We start from the raw sequence: 21,795 nt of genomic DNA, 5'->3' as shown, positions 1-21,795 counted from the left end.
AAGATGACAGATGCGCTTGTTATTGCATCTGAAACCACAGAATCATCAGCTAAAATACCCATCTTAGGCCATCTTTCATATACTTTATATTACCTTGCTAAAGAACGAGGTAGATCACATGTAAAGGGCTGCTGATAACAGTTAAGATTTACTCATTTCAGGTACTATACTTCTCATTGTGGTCCTTAAAAACTGGCCCATAGCTTTTAAAATTAATTAATGTTTAAAAGACGTGGAATTGGAATTGTTTCTTAACTTTCTGTTCGTTTTTACTGTCTTCAATATTGCCATTTAATATTGTTTGATATTAAAATGTAATGGAATCACAGTATTTATCATCTGTTCTTCTTTTGTTTCAAGGGAAGACGAGGGAAAACAGGACCTCCAGGAAATCCAGGACCCCCAGGACCGCCTGTGAGTAAACAATGTGATGACTGTCCCTTGGAAGAGTCCCTCTTTATTTCTGTGTGTTTACCTAAGAATTATTTTACTCCCCTATAGATAATGATTTCCTTCTTTCTTATTATATAGAATGACTGGTTTCAGCACTTGCATAAGTAGTTCATACTCCCTATACCCCTAACACCATCATCACCATAAACCAAGAGATAAGGGAGGCTGGTAAATGTCCACACTTCTCACCCACTTCTTTATTACAAGGATGGTAATAACTGTAGTGTCTGCTTGAACATCCCGAGCCAAGTGTCCAGATAGATGAATCCTGTTCTGCACCTACCTGAACTCCATCTTCTGGATTTCTTAACATCCAGGCTGACAGGAAATTAGACATCTGGGGAAGCATATCCACTTTTCTTGATATGAAACTATTTTGTTAGTAGAATTTCATGGAATGGTGAAAAGTGCTATAAAGATCATCTAACCAGTTAGCTTATCTGGATCTTTTACCTTAAGCTTCTAGAAAAAAAGGATTCAATTCCTTGTAGTTCTGGTAACTCTGCAACCTATGAGAGTCTGGTTTGTGTCCAAGCTGCTCCACTGACACTGCACAACCTGTGGTCACCAACGATCTCTGCATCATAGATTCCCTGATCACTTTTCAGGCTTCATCTTACTTTACTGCTACACAGGAATTTACACTGTTGACTGGTCTCTCCTTGAAACTCCCTATTCTCTTGGTTTAGCGACATTGAATTTTTTTCCCCTATGCCTGGGGCCATCTTTTTGTCTCTATCAACAACTTTCTTCTGCTCCCTATATGTTGGATGGATTAATGAATGTCAATTTTTTATTTCAACTCAGACTTTGTTCCAGAGTTCCAGACTGGTACATTTCATTATTTTTTAGTATCTCCACTTGGAAGTCTCCTAGCTACCACAAAAGTAGAATGTCCAAAACTATACTCTAAAAAGAATCTTAGATTTTTTTCTTCTTCTTTATCCTCCTCATCTAAATAGTTTCTAACTCATGTCAGTTCTACATCCCAGTAGCCCACAAATCCTCTCCCTCTTCACTGCCACTGCCTTAGTTTAGACCTTTGTCAGTCTGAACCTATATTTTTAAAGTTATCTGAGAGCTGTTCTCATTGCCTCTACCTTTTCCAAGAGGAGTAAAACCTCTAAATCATGACAACATCCAGGTAGGCTTGGATGGCTTAAAATTCTCTAATAGCTTAAAACTATTTTATTTTGAATTCCTCAGTAGCTTCTCTTTTCTTCAAGAAAGATGGATTCCACATCCTCTACATGCCATTCTCAGCTCTTCATGGTTTGCCTTTTACCTTGGCCTATCCTCCTCTATGCCCTTCCTTCTTTTGTAATCTGTAATCTTCCCTTACTATCTCAAAAATACCATAGCTTACAAATGTTCTCCAATAGGCCTATATATGCTTCTCTTTATCTTCATGACTCAGCTGAAACATTTAACCTATAGAGCTTTTGCCAGGGCTCTCAGCATTTGAGGTTTCATCCCGTGGTCCTGTACCTTATACCTCCTACAGATATAGCACATTGCTTTAAACTCTTATTTTCTTCATCTGTCTGATGACAGCATGGTGACTCTTTTGAACCTCTATTTTGCCACCATTGCCTAGAGCAGTCTCTGGCCTATAGCATGTGATTATTGTTTATTTAATGACTGAGTAACAAATGAATATATTTTATAGATGAAAAAATTAAGAACAGGTAAGTGACCTTCTAAAGACCAAAACCACCCTGCACCACCACTAGAGGGCCTCAACCCAGTACCTTAGGAATCTCAGGATGTGGTCACATGCCAGAAATGAACATGATTGCTGTCCTGTCATTGAGTTCATTTCACTTTAGCCATTCTAGTGGATTGTCCTATTAACAATGCATTGGTGCCAATTATATGTATTATATAAAAGCAGATTGTGGGATGAAAGGGTGAGGAAGCATGAACTGGGTATCTGCATTAGTCCATTCTCACACTGCTATGAAGAACCACCTGAAACTGGATAATTTGTAAAGAAAAGAGGTTTAATTGACTCACAGTTCCACAGGCTGTACAGGAGGCATGACTGGGAGGTCTCAGGAAGCTTACAATCATGGCAGAAGAGCGAAGGGGAAGCAAGCACATCTTCACATGGCAGCAGGAGAGACAGAATGTGACGGGGGAAGTGCTACACACTTTTAAACAACCTGATCTCCTGAGGACTCACTCATAAGACAACATTAGGGGGATGGTGCTAAACCATTAGAAACCACCCTCATGTCCCAATCACCTCCCACCAGGTCCCTCCCCCAGCATTGGAGATTACAATTTAACATGAGATTTGGTTGGGGACACAGAGCCAAACCATATCAGTATCCTAGAATCTAATCTTTAAAGGAATCAGCTTTGTTGATTTTTATTTCAAGTTTTTAGGCAAAACAGAGAACACAATGTAAGATTTTTTAAATAATTGTTTCATGCTTTAAAGAAGAAAAGCTGGTGAATGCTAACAGGCAAGATTAGACCTTCACGTAGTTTTTTAAACCTATGATGCTGCTTTTAAGACAGGATAATTGTTGTCTCAATGGAGGAATTTGAATGTTGAAGGCCTTTAGGACAAGCTTGCCAAATGTCTAAGAGAGAAGAAGATTACACTGAATTCTGGAATGAGTTCTCAACTATAGATCAAATGAGTTTACTGAAGAATTCAGAAGATTAAAAAACATGTGACTGTATGATAGGATTTATAATATTCAGTTCCACAGACTTTAGTTTATTGTGCCAGAGTATCTGGGAGAGAGAGATGCTTATTTTATTTCAAGGATAGATTTAAAACCTAAACTCAGCTCTGGGTCTGACACACAGAGTTCATTAAATCCTGAGAACATAGTATTTGAAAAAAATGGTTTATTAACTTTTTAAATATAATAAAATAATTTGTTAGAAAAATTAGGAAAAATCTATGCAGAAAACAAAGTGTTTACTTATAGGTCAGCTTTTGTTTTATTAAACTCTCTACTGTCCACTCATTTTCTGTTCAGAACTGTGGTTTGTGGAAACTCTGCGTTTCTAATTCTGGGATAACTTCTCTAATGAACTAAAATATATTTTCTCTAATACATGTATTATCAAAACCTTACTTTGAGATACAGTTTTCATCAGCTCGTGGATGTTTTTGAAGTTGTTCATGTCACAGGTTAAATTGATGATATGCATATTAGTGTGCTGCAAAAATCCTATGGAGCACCTACTCTTACTTACAGAGCCTGGTTAGAAACAGCATTGAAAGAAAGATAACTTTGGGAAGCAGAGGTGGGAGAATCACGAGGTCAAGAAATTGAGACCATCCTGGCTAACATGGTGAAACTCCATCTCTATTGAAAATACAGAAATTATCTGGGCATGGTGGCCTGCACCTGCAGTCCCAGCTACTCAGGAGGCTGAGACAGGAGATTTGCTTGAACCTAGGAGGTGGAGGTTGCAGTGAGCCGAGACTGCACCACTGCACTCCAGCCTGGTGACAGAGTGAGACTCCGTCTAAAAAAAAAAAAAAAAAAAAGGAAGAAAAGAAAAGAAAAGAATTGACTCCCTATATTTTTCTGTGCCACCTTCACATTTAATTCTTCTAAATATTATGTACTTTAGAAAGAGGAATGTCGTTTCCCAAATGGTTTGAAATGAACAGTTCTTCAAAATCAGTCTTTTCAAGGTCATAATAACTAATATTTTGAGAAAATGAGCTCTAAGAAAATCTTATTTACATCATTGAACAGTTTCACCAACATTTAAGGCCTACCATGTGCCTTATACTTTTGGGAGCTGGGTTTTAAAAATGAGTAAGACACTGCCCTTGCCTTCTAGGAGAGTCAAGTTTAGTTCACAAAAATGTGAGCAAGAAAGAGTATGCAGTGGCTAGAGTGGTTTCCTAAGGAAACTTGAAGTGTAAAAATTCAGGTGAATTGTCCAGTAAAGCACATAGAAGGGGAGGAGGGAGCAAGGTAGGTACAGCTGGCAGAGGAAAGCATCCTGGATAGACGCCTGTAGAACTGAACCTCTGGGGAGTGGGGACAGGCTGGCAGCCACAAGGCGGTGGAAACACAGTACTAGGCCAGCTGCCATAAAGTTAGGGCAGGCAGGGTCCTGGTGAACATTTTGTGAAGCTCCACAAGTCATGCAAAGCTAGGACAATGTGTGAAGAGTCCTATGCTGAGAGTTCCATGGCCAGACGTCATTGGTAAGTCACTCAAGGGGCACATTGGGGTTGGGGTATTGAGATAGGTAGCAAGATTCATTGCTGCTATCATAATATTCACTGTTTTTAAAGTATCAGCAGAGCATTTGTTATCTCTTAGGATGTCCCAGGGAGCTATTTGTATTTTATTACAATTTATAAATAGCTTAAGAGATGTTCCCCCTTAATTTTGGACATTTTTAGATCAAAACGTTGTTTTTCATTTATTTGTCTTTTCCAACATGGGACCTTTGTGACATGAGCCCTACTTCATAGCAAGAAGGAAGGCAAGAAGAGAATAAGAGATGGGTTGGTAGGATCTAAAATTTTTCTAATTGTTATTGGACTTAGAGTATGCCTCACTACAGTGGCCAGTATGTGAGAAACCTGAAGCATGTGTTTTTATGACAATTTAAAGTGCATTTTAAAAAAATTTTAATTTTATCTGCCTTATCAGACAGCAATTAAGTACTATGTAATATCCCTCAAATAAGTGAATATTTCATATAGTTTTAACATTATGTTTGAGCAATTAGTCTTTGGGAAAGTTGGAGGGAGACTATTCTAGTCAGTGTGATTGTCTGCAAAGAACAAAGGCATAGGAATTACCAGGAGGCATGAATTTTTTTTTTAATAACAGCATACTTTATAAGAAAATATTCTTCCCTTTGGGGGTTTAAGATGTTTCCTAAATCAAACATAGTGTTGTTATTTAGGGGAGTGTCAGCGAAGACTTTAAAAATCTTGAATTGAAAGGAAATTGAATTGAAAGGAAACTTGAATTGAAAGGAAAAGTCCCCAATGGCCTGAAGCAATTCAAATAATTAAAGTGTTTTAACCAATCCTTTCACTTATTTGTCTAAAGTCAAATTTGTATATTCTCACTTTCTTAGGAAATGTTTATACCAAAAAGACAACTTGTTTACAGCTAGCTAAGTGTATGTGTTTGTGTGCGTGCGTGTGTGTGTGTGTGTCTGTGTGTGTAAGAGGACAACCTTTTGTCCCCTGAGACACTATATCCCTTAGGGAAAAAATATTTCTAATAATGGAAAATTTACTAAAAGTAGTTTTATTAAACTAACATTATTAAATTATCTTTGTGAATCAGTGTTTCATGGAAAGTCATATATATTACTCTAATTTAGCTCCCCATATTCAATACCAACTTTTTGTGTCTGTCTTTAAGAAAGACTTATAAGACTTATTTGATTTTTTTTTTCTTTTTCTGGAGGAAGTCTCGCTCTGTCCCAGGCTGAAGTGCAGTGGCGTGATCTCGGCTCACTGCAACCTCTGCTTCCCAGTTCAAGCAATTCTCCTGCCTCAGGTTCCTGAGTAGCTGGGACTACAGAAGCATGCCACCACCCCCAGCTAATTTTTGTATTTTTAGTAGAGATAGGGTTTCACCATGTTGGCCAGGCTGATCTTGGACTCCTGACCTCATGATCCACCTGCCTTGGCCTCCCAAAGTGCTGGGATTACAGGCGTGAGCCACCGTACCCGGTGACTTATATGAAATTTATACACATGCAATGCATATAATAAAACTATTCTTAATCAGAATGCTTGTCAATGAGCAGTGACTAACCTGGTTAACAGAGCTAGCCACAACATATTTTTGTAAAGTATTTGTCCAATTTCTTTCTAAAAAGCAGAGCTGATCTTACCTATACAAAGGAAAAAGCTCCCAAAGTCTCCCAAATAACTTCTGCCAACTTTTCCTAAGCGAATATTCCTCACTGGAGGGAAACTATTAAGTAGAGATCTCTTGGATTTATAATACCTTTGAATACATAAAGATTATGACTGAAAGCAGTTTTTCAGTATGAGAGGGCTAGGTATCTCCCTTGGGAAGGAAATAGAACTAACTCCTGGGGAAACAGGTTCAGAGGAGAGAGGGATGAATCAGACCAGGAGAATTTATTACCATCACTTTGCATCATGCCATATGCAATTAAGTACTGCATTTCCAGTGTCGTAGGGAATCCTTACCACTATCTTGAAAAGTAGAAATTATCTTCTTTTTATAATGGAGTAAATGATACTTGGAAATGTCAAGTAATTTGCCCAAGATCCCACAAGCAGGGAAGACAGAATTGAAACTGATCCCTAAACCTTTATTCTACCAGACTACAGGTGTGAAAGACAAGCTTCTAGTCTACAGTTCAACTAGGATCAGCCTTCCCCAAACATCACACCTAGAACAATGTTTGGCTTTTCCATGGCAATGAATGGCACTATCCTGACTCCAGACAGCGAGATGGTATAGGATAGTATAGGATGGCAGTGAGGAATTTAGTCCTTCTCCTCACTAGCCTGTCCTGGAACAAATTTCTTGATATTTCCTTGTCCCCATTTTCTTTGCTGTAAATTTGAAATAATAGTACCTATCCCACCTACTTTTTCCCACAGTGGCTAGAAGGGCCCCAATGCCATGGATGTGAAAGAACTTTCTTCTAAATTTAAAGCTCTATCTAAATGTGACTTAGTTCCACTGTTACTATTTTGAACACCCTTTCACGCTGTAGATAGACGAGACTGTCTTGAATCAGTAATTAGACCAACACTTTTTTTTCTCTTTCCAATTTTCCAAAAATCTAGTTAACAGAAAGTTGAATGTCTATCAGTGGATTGCTGAAATAAAAGATCACGTTGCATATGGTATACTTATTCTAGATATGTAAATCCATTCATGAAGAGATACAAAAGTTATTCCCAATTAGGTAACAATAACAACCAGGTCTAAAGAGTCAGTGATGTTTTTTTTTCTCTGGAGATTTACAGCCTCTTCCTTGCTTGTGAGGCTTGTTCCTTTACTATCTGAGATGTTGCATTTTATTAGTTGTGATGTTCTCTAAGTCTCAACTGCCCTTCCTCACACTCTAATAAAAGCTTGTCTTTTTAAAAAGCCTTCCAGTTATCTGAGTAGCATAAGCAATGGAAAGTAATGGACTTATGTTATGATAATGAGACTTGGAAAGTCTCAAGACTTGGAATGGCTTCGTTTATTTCAAAGTATTCTGGTTTTTAGTTTCTTTAGAAAAGAGAGGAAAGCAGCCGGAAATGAGGCGGAGCAGGAGAGAAAGCAGGAGAATTTAACTAATGAGCCATTAAAGGAAGTAGGTATTAGCCCACCCATTTGACATTAACTTTACTTCTCATTCATTATTACTGGAAAAAGCATTTATTAAAAGCCATATTAATTTAAAAATGTGTTATTATTTCTGTTACAGGCAAGGATTTTTATTTTCTTTCATTTTTTTCTTCTGGTTTTGTTTTTATGCATTGTTTCATTATTGCTGTATAAGAATTGAGCAGTGGGCTCAATTTGTCACATTTGTGTGCATAGCAATTTAGGTTGAAAACAGAAATTCAAAAAATTTGTAACGTGGGGCAGCAGCTCCATCTACCGTTTCCATTTGGAAAGCTCTAGTCAAAGAAAGAGTAGCTCTTTGAAGGATGTCATGGGAGTGGAAATTTTTCGTTGTTTGAAGCTTATTATAAATCTATATGATTTTTAAAAAAATTATTTTCAGGATTTTGTTGCATTTATGCTTATCTTGAAATTTAAATGTAAATGCTATTTCATCAGCTGTCATTTTCAATGTCAATTTGATGCTCTTTTGAGGTGAAAATCCATACTTACTTCATGGATCTCTAAAATGCCCTTCTATTGTAAAATACCAATAAAACTCTGCAGCATTAATTTAGTGGGAGCTTACTCCAATAAAATGTATTGTTTTTCTAAAACAACAGTTTTTTTAAAAACATGTACACTCATGTTTCTATTTTAATTTTAACTTCAATGTAGAAGAATTTCTTCTACCTTTAAAGCATGAATCATTGCACAGTCCTGAACATTATAATTATACATCAGTTTACATAGTTAAAAGAGTAAATTTAGAGTGTAAAATTTAATTCATTTAATAAATACTTATAGGCTATCTACCATATGTTAATCACTATTACAAACATTGAATATACAGTGGTTAAAAACACAAAGCATTAACAAACTACAGACAAGGTCTCTACCTTTCTTTATAACTTACTCTCTGTCGTGGGGCAGTACACCAATGGTTAATAAGCAGTTAAATGAATAGACAAAACAATTTTGGTTTACAGTGATGTGCTATGGGGGGAATAAACTGGGTAATATGATAATGATTTGGAAGGAAGAGGTGTTTTTCTCATTACCATCTCATTGAGATGGTCTAGGGAGGTGTCTCTGAGGAGATGACATTCCTTGAAAAGGAGCTAGCCATGCAAGGGCCAGAGCAAGAACTTTCCAAACAGAAATATCAGGACATGCAAAGGACTTCAGGTCGGGAAAGTCTTGATATATTCAATAAACATAAAGGAGCTACGAAAAGAATAGTGCCAGAAAAGATCTGGGAGCTGAATGGTTTCATCACATAGGGCCTTATAAGAATAGATGAGAAGAGGGGCAGTGGAGAGGTACAAGTAGCCATGAAATAATCTACCAATTACATCTCCCTTTTGTAAGAGAGAGAGAGAGTGAGAGAGAGAGAGAGAGAGAGAGAGAGTGTGTGTGTGTGTGTGTGTGTGTGTGTGTGCGTGTTTATCTGCAGCGGTTTGATTTTTTTATGTGATGAAATTACTGTTCCTACTGATGGAAATAAATTAATCTGAGGATAATATCATTTTAAGCCCATTATCTTTAGTCTTTGAGTAGACAGAGAATAGACTTACTTGCTGAGAGAAAACAAGAGAATTGACAAAGGTTTGATTATAGCCCATTTAATTTCAGTCTTGACTGAATCCATTGGATATCACATTGGTCATTAGAGATGGAGAATTTATCACATCTAAGTCAGTCTTTTCTGGTTACCCACAGTTAATCTGATGTTTCCTTTCTGATAGGCTATAGGTTGAGTCAGTTGAACAGTTGTGGCAACGAAAATACATGCCCTCAAAACGCCATAGAACTAAATGCCTTCCTGCATTTGTGCCCTGTTATCCATCATTATTCTCAACTTGTATATCTTTGTCTCCAACTTTATTTACTATGCACTGAAAACTGAAAGTGCAAGGTTATTACTTCCAGCATATAGCAAGATCCACCTCTAAAATAATTTAGTGTCCCAAAACACATTTTTGGATTGTTGAATAAAGCAGGTGACAAAAACTGTCTCAATGAAACATTTGATTAACTTGTTACAATACCCTCAAAATACCTTGAATATGACTACATGCATCTTCAAGCTCATCATATGTCAATGGGAATCCAATTCAAATTCTTAACATCCCTTCTAGAAGCCTTGAACTGATCAGGGCTTTGTCATGTTTCTCAGTTTTCCTTTCAGCAAGAGAACTGCAATCTTTTCTGTCTAATGTAATATCTTCAGAGAAAATGAACCTAACAATTTATTTGAGTCAATGGGAATAGAAATTTCATTTCTTAAAAAAAGTAAGATGACACTTTTTCAGATTTAAAAATATAGACACATAAGACCTATAAAATGGAGACATGGCTAGTTAATCATATTTATTGCCACTTGTCTCTCATGGGGGTAATGGTCCCAGACAAAACAGCTGTTGTCAACATTGCTAAAATTTCAGTGTCACCTTGTGTCACCACCGAATATGTAGACATGCATGTGAGGCAGCTGGGGGTATCAGGTTGAGATTTTGAAAACTAGCTCTCGGGTTTGATTTTCCAATTATTTCTCTTTTTATCTCCCTATGGACAGCAGTAGTGGGACATTATTAGTCACTTTCTGACCTATGTTTTTTACTAATCGTGGTAACATTATGGTAGAAAAGAATAGTTGTACAGCCACTGACTACTTGTTTCATCTTGTATTATGTTCTCAAAACCAACTATTAAGACATCTGGACTGACGTGTTATTTACAACAAAGATGAGACCTTGATCTGTGTTCACCAAACTTGTAATGAGTTGTGATAGTGCATGGATTAAACATCATTTCTTACATTAAGGTTTGAGAAGTCAAAGGCCAATCAGATTTATTAGAACCTTAATTTTCAGAAAAGGAGACTTGTTTCCTAAATAATCCTATAGTCTGTATTCAATGACATAGTTTCCAAGAGGATCTCCATATGGTACTTAATTTTATTGCTGTATAACTTTGTGAGGTAGGCAAGAAAAGATTTTCTTCATTTTAATAATAAGAAAATTCTGGGTCCTGATGAATAAGGGACTCAGCCCAATTTGTGCAGTCAGTTTTCTCTGCACATCAGTAACTATAACTTAGTATTATCAAAGGAAAGACTGAAGGAATTTATATAACTAGAGAAGTAACAAGTTTTCAGCATTGTCTAGGGGACCTAAAGCATGGAAGAAAAGTTGGTAGAAAATAAGATTCGAAGAGTCTTCAGCTATGTTTGTAATGAATTCATTAAAAAGTAAAAAGACCTGAAGCAAATATGGCAAAATTGTTAATATTTGACAACATAGGATTGTGGGCTCATTGGAGTTTATATTATTTTCTGTACTTTTCAGCATGCTTAAAATAGTTAAAATTTATTTTAAGAAACGAAAAGCATTCTATGGAATTAGTAACAGTTAATATCACTGATTACTTCTTCACTGGCTGATATCATCAGTATCTTCTCCTTTGACTGAAATCCTTTGTGGAATGGGGCCACATGTTTTAAAACTAAAATTATTAACTATTTTTTTAGAACTTTCCTGAGCACACTCCCTATAACCACGGGGGTTCAGTTGAGCCAAGAATTGCCATTTGTAAATTTATCATTAGTACAACCTATAGATCAGGGAGAAACTTTAACATCACACATTTGAATTTAAAATGAAGACCACAATCATCCAGTTATTCCAGAGCTGTCCAGAACATCCCCAGGTATTCAAGTTGTGCACATGCCCTTGGCCTCTATGTAACTTGGCAGTGTATAAGCCAGTGCCATCGGCCTGGTTATCGTAAGTCCCAGCAGTGTGCCTTGGAAACTGCATTTTCTCTACTCAGGAAGAGCTGTTATTCTACTGACACTTTTAAAGAGAATGAACGTTATCACTTAATTACAGTAAATGAAAACCCAAAGCATTCATAGGTGCAGGCTGCCTGTCGGGTCCATGTAAGCCAACTTTCCTCCAGATTGCAGTGACATATTGAAAACTTCCTGAGGACAGACAAGGGAGTGGAGGCACAGTTTTTCCTAAGGTATGGTTTTTGTTGGTGGTGATCTTTTGAAGACACCCCTGGATACAAATAATTTGTTTTACACATTCCCCTCCTTGCTAGTTTTCATGCCCCTGTGACTTTTATCACCTTGTGCTGGGTCATTGATGTTGCATCTGTGGGTGGCAAGGCACTCTAAAGATTCCTGCTGCTCCTTATATTGCAGGACACTGACAAATAATATTTTTCCTTTTTCCGGACATACTGGGGAGAGATGAGTATGAAACATTTTATGGATGGATAAGCAGAATGGCAGCATTATGGGAGCAATCTTTTTTTTTTTTTTCTAACTATCCTGCTGTGGAAATCAGTCAAAATGTCCCACTGTATCAGTAAGGCAGTGGGCTTTACACCAATTAGGTTGATATCTGGGAATATAAGCACCTTTAAAAATATTTTTTTTCTGCCTTGGAAAACAAAGTGTTAAAAAACCTACATGCTTCCTAGCATAATTTAGAAAATCTGCTTTTATGAAATGGGTTAATTATACTCATTGAATGCATTCACTGTCACAGTCTCATCCTCCCACTTCTGTTCCAAAATGACAAGTGAAACCAGGGACTGTGCAATTTTGGAAAACAATAAGATCACATATTGAGCATTTTGCTTATTCATACAACCATAAACGGCCTATGCTTGAGTTCCCTCAATTACACAGCTCAGTATGCAGGCCAGAAGCAGACAAGCCCAGCTCAAGTGAGCACTTTCCTGGAATATACGGGGTAAAGAGTTTGAAAAATGTCCAAAGTGGCAGATGTGAAAAATTCTCATTCAAGATCCAGAGCTGCCTTTGCCACAATCCTTCACCTGTTAATCGCACTGCCTCTGAACTTGTGAACCACGGATGCTAGCGATATCTTAGACTGAGACACTTAGGAGCTGTAGATCTTTCAAGGTATGGTGCCAGTATATGCCAAACTGAGGAAAAAACTAGCTGAGACGAGAGAAGATCATGGATCACAGCACTGCTCAGAATTTTCAGACATTCACCAAGAATAAGCATGTCACTGCCAGCTTCCAGCTAAACTATTATCTTTTGTAGGGGAGATTCGCAAAAGATGTCCTTGATAAATGCTTAAACCATTGTATTATATCACTTAAATTCTTCAGACTCCTGCAATGCTAATACACAATCTCTCCTCCATAACAGAATACAATGGCACTATTGCAGTCTTAAGCGAAGGATATTTCATTTTCTGTGAGTGTGACAACTTTCCCACAACTGTTCTCCACTGCAATTTCATGCTCATTGGAGTTTCTGTACACCAAAATCATCCCCAAACAATATACTCTCTTGATTAGCTAGTATTTTATCTCACCTGTTTTGACTATATTTATTTTTGCTTTTCTTCCACTATCTTATAAGTGCCTTCACTCCTTACTCTTCCTTTGGTGTTATTGAAACCTCAAAAGTTATTTAAGATGCTAGTTGAGCTTGCTGACTTTCTTCCTTTTCCTTCTCAGCCTAACTCTGCTCCTTTCTCCTGCTCTCTCTCTAATAGGAGCCCTCCATGGTTTTGAACTTCCCTATGTCTCCATGTGTTTCTCTCTCTTATCTCTTATCCTTCCCTCCTCCCATTCTGGTCACTTTCCTCTTGACTCTTCTTGTCATCCAAGTGCTTCTTTCTCTTTTTTTTTTTTGTAGATGGAGTCTTGCTCTGTTGCTCAGTGCAGCTGAGTGCAGTGGTGTGATCTTGGCTCACTGCAACCTCTGTCTCCCCAGTTCAAGCAATTCTCCTGCCTCAGCCTCCTGAGTAGCTGGGACTACAGATGCACACCACCATGCCCTTCTAATTTTTTTGTATTTTAGTAGAGACACGGTTTCACCATGTTGTCCAGGCTGGTCTCGAACTCCTGAGCTCAGGCAATCTTCCCACCTCAGCCTCCCAAAGTGCTAGGGTTACAAGTGTGAACCACAGTGCCTGACTCTTTCAAAAGGCATATCTACACCAAGTCTCAGACCTCTCTTTGCTTGACCCTTAGTATTGTGTATCTCATTAATCCTGTGATGTTTCACCACACAATGCCCTTCTTGATTTTTTAAAAACCAACTTTAATATGACTGATATTTTATTTTCCTATCATCCTTCTCACTGTGAGGTGGTTTAAAGGAAAAAGATCAAGGCTGTGGGGTTAGACAGATCTGAGTTGAAACCTATCTCTTGTCTACTAGTTATATGATCTTGAGTCAGATATTTAGTCTTTTGTTACATGTAAGATAAGAAAAACATCACTTCACTGGATTGTTGTAAGAGCTAACTGCAATAATGTATGTACCTACCACATAATTGTCATTTTCAAAGGGTAACTATTATTTACTAATATTTTTGTTATCATCATCCTCATTTAATCATTTGCCATCTTCTCATTATTTTTGTCTTTCTCTCTCAGATTTAGGACCTACCATTTCTAAGGCAAAAGGGTTGATATTTTTCCTCTTTTATTATCAACTGCTTGTGAATTTTTCTTCTATCTGCTTTGCTCCCCTCCTTTCTATTTTCTCTTTTATTACCATCTGCTTGTAAATTTTTCTTCTATCTGCTTTGCTCCCCTCCTTTCTATTTTCCTCTATTACAGTCTTTGTAAAGAAACTTCATCCATCTAAGAATGTTGGCCTAAATATATGCATATACATATTCATTATCTGGAAAAACTCATTAGATTCTATGTTCAATGTGAACAAACATACTTGAAAATGTCTATTTTAAAATTGAAAGCATTCAAGTTTCATAACTATATTCTTTTATATTGACCAATGAAGGAAGCATGTCCATCGAATTAGCACTGAAACACGAATTTTCTCTGAGCTTATTTCCATTTGAGCCCCCACCACTTACAAACTAAGTTAACCTAAAGACTTGGCTCACAAGAAGTAACTTCATTTCTCAGAGCCTCTTTCCATAAAGTGAGAACCCTTAGCCTAATGATGGTGGAGGCAGAGATGCAGTCTGCAGAGTCCTTGGCCACCCTTTCCTCCTTGGTGCTGTCTTCTCCTGTCCCTAGCCCCCAAGGGCCATACCTTTATTCTTCTTCTTTTTCTGTCCTACCCACCTTGCTCTTGGGAAATATGTAATGAACAGTTCACATGAATCTATTAGAATGGAGTGATTTTGGACTTTGTTCTACCATTTGTGTGGTTTGGGGAAAAGTCTCTTGGTTTTTCCATCTGTTAAATAGAAAATATAATAATGCCCACTTTACTTGGTTATTATGAGAATCAAATAAGATAATGCATTTTACAGTCACATTACCCTACCACCCAAGAAAATATGTTAAATTACTTTTAGAATTATCCAGAGCTGTGAAAACATGAACCATTAGTATTACGTCTCCCAGGAACATTTGCATTTGATCTGGCAATACAAGCTAACACCAACAAAAATAAGACATTTTGGGCATAACCTGGAGAGTAGGCAAGATATTTGAAGGAAAAAGAGCTCCTCCTGGGAACCTTTAAATTTCATTTATATCTGGCCCATGTTTCCTAGGGTGGCCCATTTAATCCCAAGTATGAGAGTCTGAAGTCTCTATATTGAAATGTACGAATAATATAAACACTCACTGAATCTGCTCTTGGCTTTAGGAATCACATTTTATACTTCAAGACTTTCTAGTAATTGTTATTTTGTTTGTTTGTTTTTGGTGTTTTGTTTTTTGGTGGGGAGGAAGTATTGGCATCCCTTTCATTACTAAAAATTTGTAGCAGAAGCATTCTCAGAAAAAAAATCCATTACTATGGATTTTTACAATTTTAACTGTTTAATGTATGTAATTAAACCCCAGAGACACTGAAAAAAAAAATATTTTGAGCAAATATTAAGACAAAGAACAGGATATGTGATGAAAAAAAAAAAGAAATTGAGTACTCAAATATTTTCTATCTAAAGAACTTTATTGATTTTTTTCCTCAGAGTTACTGTACAACTTTATATGTTGTAATTCAAGTCCAAAAATCCATCCATGAGCTCTTTTCTACTTAACTGGAGCTCACTATAGCTATGCTTTCAATTAACTAGCCACATTCTAAGGTTAATCTAAATATGTTGGTCTTGTCTTCTATAAATTTGGAAGCAGCAAGCCCTTTGCTCTGTTCGATACCGTTTCTAACTAAAACCAAAACCAACAAGCAAAAAATTGGCTTTCTCCACAGAGTTTTTCTTATAAAAGCAATGACTCTACTGAATTTAACAAACATTTGGTGCTGGTGATGGGAGAGAGATACCGCAGACGGTATCGTGCTGAGTTTAAAAGGATCAAAACTCCTTGCCTTCACAAAGTCTTTGTCACAACAAAATACAAACATGTACATAAGTCACTATACTCAATGTAAACGTGCATTACTAAGTTATATATAATATGTCATAGAGGGAAACATAAAAGAGAGAAAAACTCATTTGACATTACCTTTTCCAACTGTTATTATTGCTTCACCTCACCATTCCTATGTCTGAATTCAGGCTTCCTAATGGCTTTTTTTTTTTTTTTTTAATACAAAGGGATAAATAACTACTGATCTCTGCTTTTTTTTTTACAAGCCATTAGAACATCGGAAAGGTTTCTTGCAAATTAGTCCAAAGGACTTTCCAACAAGCATTCTATCTGTTCTTATAGAAAAGCTACTTTTTAGCACTTTTGAAGAGAATTGGGTTAGTACAACTCCCTTCACAGAAGTTTCTGGTATTTCAAAGGTTGTTCTTGAATTTATTTGAAAACCCATAGGGCCAAAAGCAGTTGTACGTAACCTGAAAATACGTATTTTTATCCTGAAAAAAGCTTCCAATAGGAGATTGAAGAGCTATGGTGCTTAAGTGGCATCTGGATGGCTCAAGGAGACCAGTCAACAGAGATGAAGAGCTGCAGGGTATTTTTAGAGAAAAGGGAGAAAGGAAAATAGTTTAGGAGTGAGGATCAGAGAGTGAGCAGGGGAGTTGACTACAGAGCCACAGAGACCCTGACCCACAATGTGCAGGGTGTGCTGAAGGTGAATCAGAAGGCTCAAGCTCTGACTTGCCCAGGCAGCTTATGGCAAAGAACAGAGAGGGAAGAAAAGGCAAAAATATGGCTCTTTAAGCTAAACATACTGGGTAAATTGGCTAAAAAGTAAAAAATGCAGCTAGGACTAGGGATAAGGACTATAGTTTTAACAGAGAACTCTTCCCAAATTTAAACTTTGGGAATGTGCAGCCAAAACTGAAATCTACTAAGGGAATGATCATGCAAATAGCTCATTATTTTTACACTGTGTGTCTGACAAGTCCGGTGGCAGACATCATGGTATTTGTTTTCCACCTCCAGCAAGATTTAAGCCAAAAACTATTTAAAAGCTGCTAGAACTATTGCTAAGAGTACATACTTTCCAAATTGAATACAGCTTTAATTCACTTTATGACACTTGCTGTAGTTCTTTGCAGTAAGAAACGACATCAGGCTGTCTATACACACTAGGTTTACAGGCCTCTCAGATAATTAGGAATCAATACAGTTGGGTTCTGAACGTTGTGTCTCCCTGGAGTTCATTAGCATTTTTTAGCTATTCTGTAACTGTGTCCTTACCACATTAATCCAGATGTCCTATATCTCCCAATCCCATACAAATAGAGTAAACAAAGCTCCATAAAATATAGATATTGTATAGCCATGACTTGTGTACAGCCATGTTGTAAGTCACTGTTATGAGCAAGATATTGGGCCATTTTTTCTTTCCATAAACCTTCAACCACTTTTCTTAGTAGAGCTCCTAAGAGCATTAGCCAAGGCTGTCATGCCCTCTGCAGTTGGCCTCCCTTCACCACTGGGCCTGGGTCATCTAAGTGTCTTTTTGATGGGTCCTTGTAAATGCAAACCTCAGAGAAAGTGTTTTATCAAGTGACCTAGAGCATCTACTAACACCATGTCATGCCAAGAGATCTGTCACTTACCACAAGTCTTTAACTTCTTTCTCAAAGTTAATTGATAGTCTGCAAGATAGACAACTCTAGCTAAACTTGGAAACAAATAACTCCTTGGATCTTCTCCAGCCATGTTTCATACCAGGATAGAAGTTAGAAAAATAGCACAACTCTTGGGATATGGCTATAGGACAGCCACCAGTTCCAAAACCCCAAGGTCTATATTGTTTTCCAATTGTAAACAGAATTGTGTTTGCAATTTAAATGCATGGAGCTTATCTATGGCCACTATCTTTGACAGCTTTAGAGCAACTAAGTGAGGTACTGCCTCACTGACTATAGTCAGAGTAGAGGGGCACTTCCAGAAGACTCTAATTGGTGTCTCTTTTCAGTCTCTGCAGGATTCCTTCAGTCAGCTGGGAGAGTTTGTATTGCCTGCAGGGTAGACTGTTGGCTGTAAATTTCTGTTACATTAGACTTGGAATTTGTGGTACCCAAACATCCCAGTGACTAGAAAAGTAAGAAAGAAAATGTCATCATAAATGGTCATCATGAGAATTAAGTAGTTGGCCTCCCTTTTGATCTGAAACTTCAGATCAAACCCACTTCAATTACTACTTTGAAGATAAGATATTTTGTGACAAAAACAGAACATATGAAAATGTGCAAGTAATTTTTAATCGTTTATTAATCTTGTGGATATTTGAATAATAATGTTCAACTTTTCTATAGCCTCATGGCTCTTGGCATTGTTTTTAGTGAGTTGTGCCCTTGCCTTTGTTTTTAGAGGGAACAGCTGCACTGAGCCACAGTCTCCCACCTTACCCCCAGTGGTAAGCTCAGCAGCAGCCAGATCAGGATCCAGAATGAGAAGTATATAGTGCACTTTTGAAATACAACTATCCTCTGTGGGCAGATGACCAGTCTGTAAAGGATCATATCCCATTTCACCCAATTTTTTACAAGTCATTATCATTCTATTGTTTCTACTATTCTCATTTACACTGCTACCTGTTTTATGCCTTGCAAACCCCACCACACATTTATTTTCCAGCTTCTTTTCCTTACTCCCTCCCAGAACCCTTTTAGAGGATTTACACTTCTTATATCTCAGACTACCTGCTCTCCAACCTATACAAAGAAGAAAGAATGCATTTGAATACAGTCACAGACTAGGAGAAATGTTTTGTAATATTCAGGGATGATCTCCCTAACATGGGTTAAGAGGCTGTATGAACATAGATGGGAGACACAAGGAGTAGATAAAGGGGCCTCTGTCAACTACACAGTAGGGGTACAGCTAAAGGGAAAGTGCTCACTTTCTCACCTCCTGCACCAAGCACAGTGAAGTATCTGGCAGCAGTGCTACATACATATTTTGTTGATTTTTTTTTTCAATTTCAGTAAAGTAAATAGAACATAGAAAAGTGATCACTCAGTATTCTCTAGGGCATACACATCATCATGATAAGAAAATTACTGCAAAAGTGATTTTTGGCCAAGTTTGCCTTTAAGCGAAGATAATAGAGTAGACGAGAGCTGGCTCTGGGCCCAATGCTGATGTTAAGCATTAGCTCTGCCATTTACCAGTGCTGTGACCTTGGACCAGTTAAACATTTCCAACCCTCATTTTCTTTATCTTTGAATCAGAAAGAATGATGGGACATTCCTCATGTGTCATTGTAGGGACTAAATAAGTTAACTCCTGCTATAATGCTTGGCACATAATAAGCACTACATAAATGTTTACTATTGGCTGGCTCTAGTGGCTCATACCTGTAATCCCAGCACTTTGGGAGGACAAGGCAGGTGGATCACTTGTGTTTAGGAGTTTGAGACCAGCCTGACCAACATGGTAAAACCCTACCTCTACTAAAAATACAAAAATTGGCCAGGTGTGATAGCACATGCCTGTAGTCCCAGCTACTCGGAAGGCTGAGGCACAAGAATCGCATGAACCTGGGAGGCAGAGGTGGCAGTGAGCTGGGATTGTGCCACTACGCTCCAACCTGGGCGACAGAGTGAGACTGTCTCAAAAAACAATAACAAAAAACGTTTGCTGTTATTATTTGATGGATTCTGCTACTCTATTTGGAAGACTGCATTATTAATTATTCTGCTATATTTAAGAGCCATAATAATTAAGACTCTCTCTTTTAACTAGAATATGTATGAAGTTAAATTTACTTAACCTCATCACTGTTCTTTGATTTAATCAGCCTTGTCATCAACACACATTCACTGATCAGATGCCTGCTATACATATACCTCTAAGCCACCTGTTAATGCTACTATATATAGTGTCTAAAATTCCTCCTTGCCTTATGATATATTTGCAGAAGGATCAATATGTATGGAACCTCATGTCTCTTGACTTTCAAGAATAAGATTTTAACTTGCATGTTCTTGGCTAGAAACTTTGTGTAACAACCCCCACCACACACACACTCAATGATTACTTTCTTCATTACTTCCTCTAACTGACCTAGAATTCTGCACATGATGCTAGCTGGTGAAAAGTTACATAAAATATATGTAATGCCATGAGAATTCTCTTCTGACAATAGCTCCGTTATTGTTTCAGTAGGATAACAGCATCGTTTGTCTTCCCAATCATAGGATATGCCATTACTCATGAGGCCCATTATTTTCTCAAGAACTATATCAACCTGCTTCTAAGTATCCATCACCTCATTCTTGTGCCCTTTATATTTAGTGGCACAATGCAAAGGTTTTATATTAGAAGAGATCTTCAGTCACAAGCTCCTCATAAGAAATACCTGGTGTAAATGTTAACCAACATTAATCTATTCTGTATACCTAAGGTGTTACCTGTATCAGTGAGTGCAGCTAACAATTGCTTCTTAAAATTTTTCTCCACTTTTTGAAGCTTTCATTCTCTTTTAAAAATAACAAAACAACCTTTGTATAATGGTGCTGTTTGATTTTGCCTAATTATCCTCCTTCTGTGTCTTATCTTCTGAGGTAACATGTTAAGAACTTGGCCTCTATAATATTTTCTCTCTTCCTAGCTTTTGAGATCTGGATAAAATATGCAATCTCCCTGCAATATCTTTTCTGAGATAATTGAAGCTATTTGACTTGAATTACTTAATCTAAAACAATACTAATGTTTGTGTTTTTTATGGCCCTCACCCAAAATGTAATCCCTGAAAAACCTAGAAAAGTCTTCCCTTTCTTTCTTCCTAGAAGCTTTAGGGACAGCCAAATGTCTTTGCTTCTTTCCTGTCCATTCCAAGACAAGCATAGTGCTTATTGAATTATTTCCAGGACAACTGAAAACTACCAATATTTAAATGTCTTAAGTCTGAGGTTTTATAGCAGACATCTTTTTCTGGCCCAAAAGTCCATGTGCATCCCATTTTCATACAACTAGTTCCAAAAAGAAAAGCAATAGAAAAACATTTTTCCCACATTTACTAAGTGAATAACATGTGGGAACACACAGTTCTATAGTACATTGATCAAAGTCCTGTGAGAAATGCCAAAAATAAACTGAAGAGTTACAACCTCTTCTCTGGGAGGGTTTTATGGGTATAATTTTTTTTAATGAAGAATATGCTGATAATTGACCTTCTGATAAAATGTTACACACTCCCACTTAGGACCTCTTTTTGGATTCATGATGGATTTAACCTAGAAATATCTTATAAGCCTGATAATAAGTTAATGTCCATGTATTTCTGTATTAACCAGAATATTTAACTAAACAGACACTTCCTTTTTCTTCACTATATGAGTTCTTAGATATATTATTTAAATATGCTAGAGTTCTTAGATATATTATTTAAATATGCATTGTTTTGGTAAATGTGTACATTATTTTTCTTTGATTTGTTTATACTACAGGGACCTCCTGGAATACAAGGAATACACCAGACTCTTGGTGGATCTTATAACAAGGATGACAAGGTATGGCTTCTTTTTTTCCACAATTTATAATACATAGAAGTTTTATGTGATTGTATTTTTGAAAAAAAAACTTATTAATTCCTAACTTTTCAGACTTTTATACATGATCACATTTATTTAAACATCTTTTCATACTGAAAGCTGTGTTTCCAAAA

The 21,795-nt window shown here is 37.1% G+C and overlaps 1 protein-coding gene across 1 annotated transcript in view; it reads left to right on the top strand.

Moving 5' to 3' along the window:
- The window catches only part of COL19A1 (collagen type XIX alpha 1 chain), a 357,310-nt gene that overhangs the window by 235,031 nt on the left and 100,484 nt on the right, over positions 1–21,795 (top strand). The window contains exons 16-17 of the mRNA XM_064360928.1: positions 361–414; positions 21,578–21,640. Of these exons, the coding sequence (XP_064216998.1) occupies positions 361–414; positions 21,578–21,640 (117 nt within the window). The remainder of the gene's footprint in view (positions 1–360; positions 415–21,577; positions 21,641–21,795) is intronic.

This window comes from Aotus nancymaae, unplaced genomic scaffold (assembly GCF_030222135.1).
Source record: "Aotus nancymaae isolate 86718 unplaced genomic scaffold, 86718_ANA_hifiasm-v0.15.2.pri h1tg000040l, whole genome shotgun sequence".
NCBI classification, from domain to species: Eukaryota; Metazoa; Chordata; class Mammalia; order Primates; family Aotidae; genus Aotus; species Aotus nancymaae.
The sequence above is the reverse complement of the archived record's forward strand: the minus strand, read 5'-3'. Positions and strand labels throughout refer to the sequence as shown.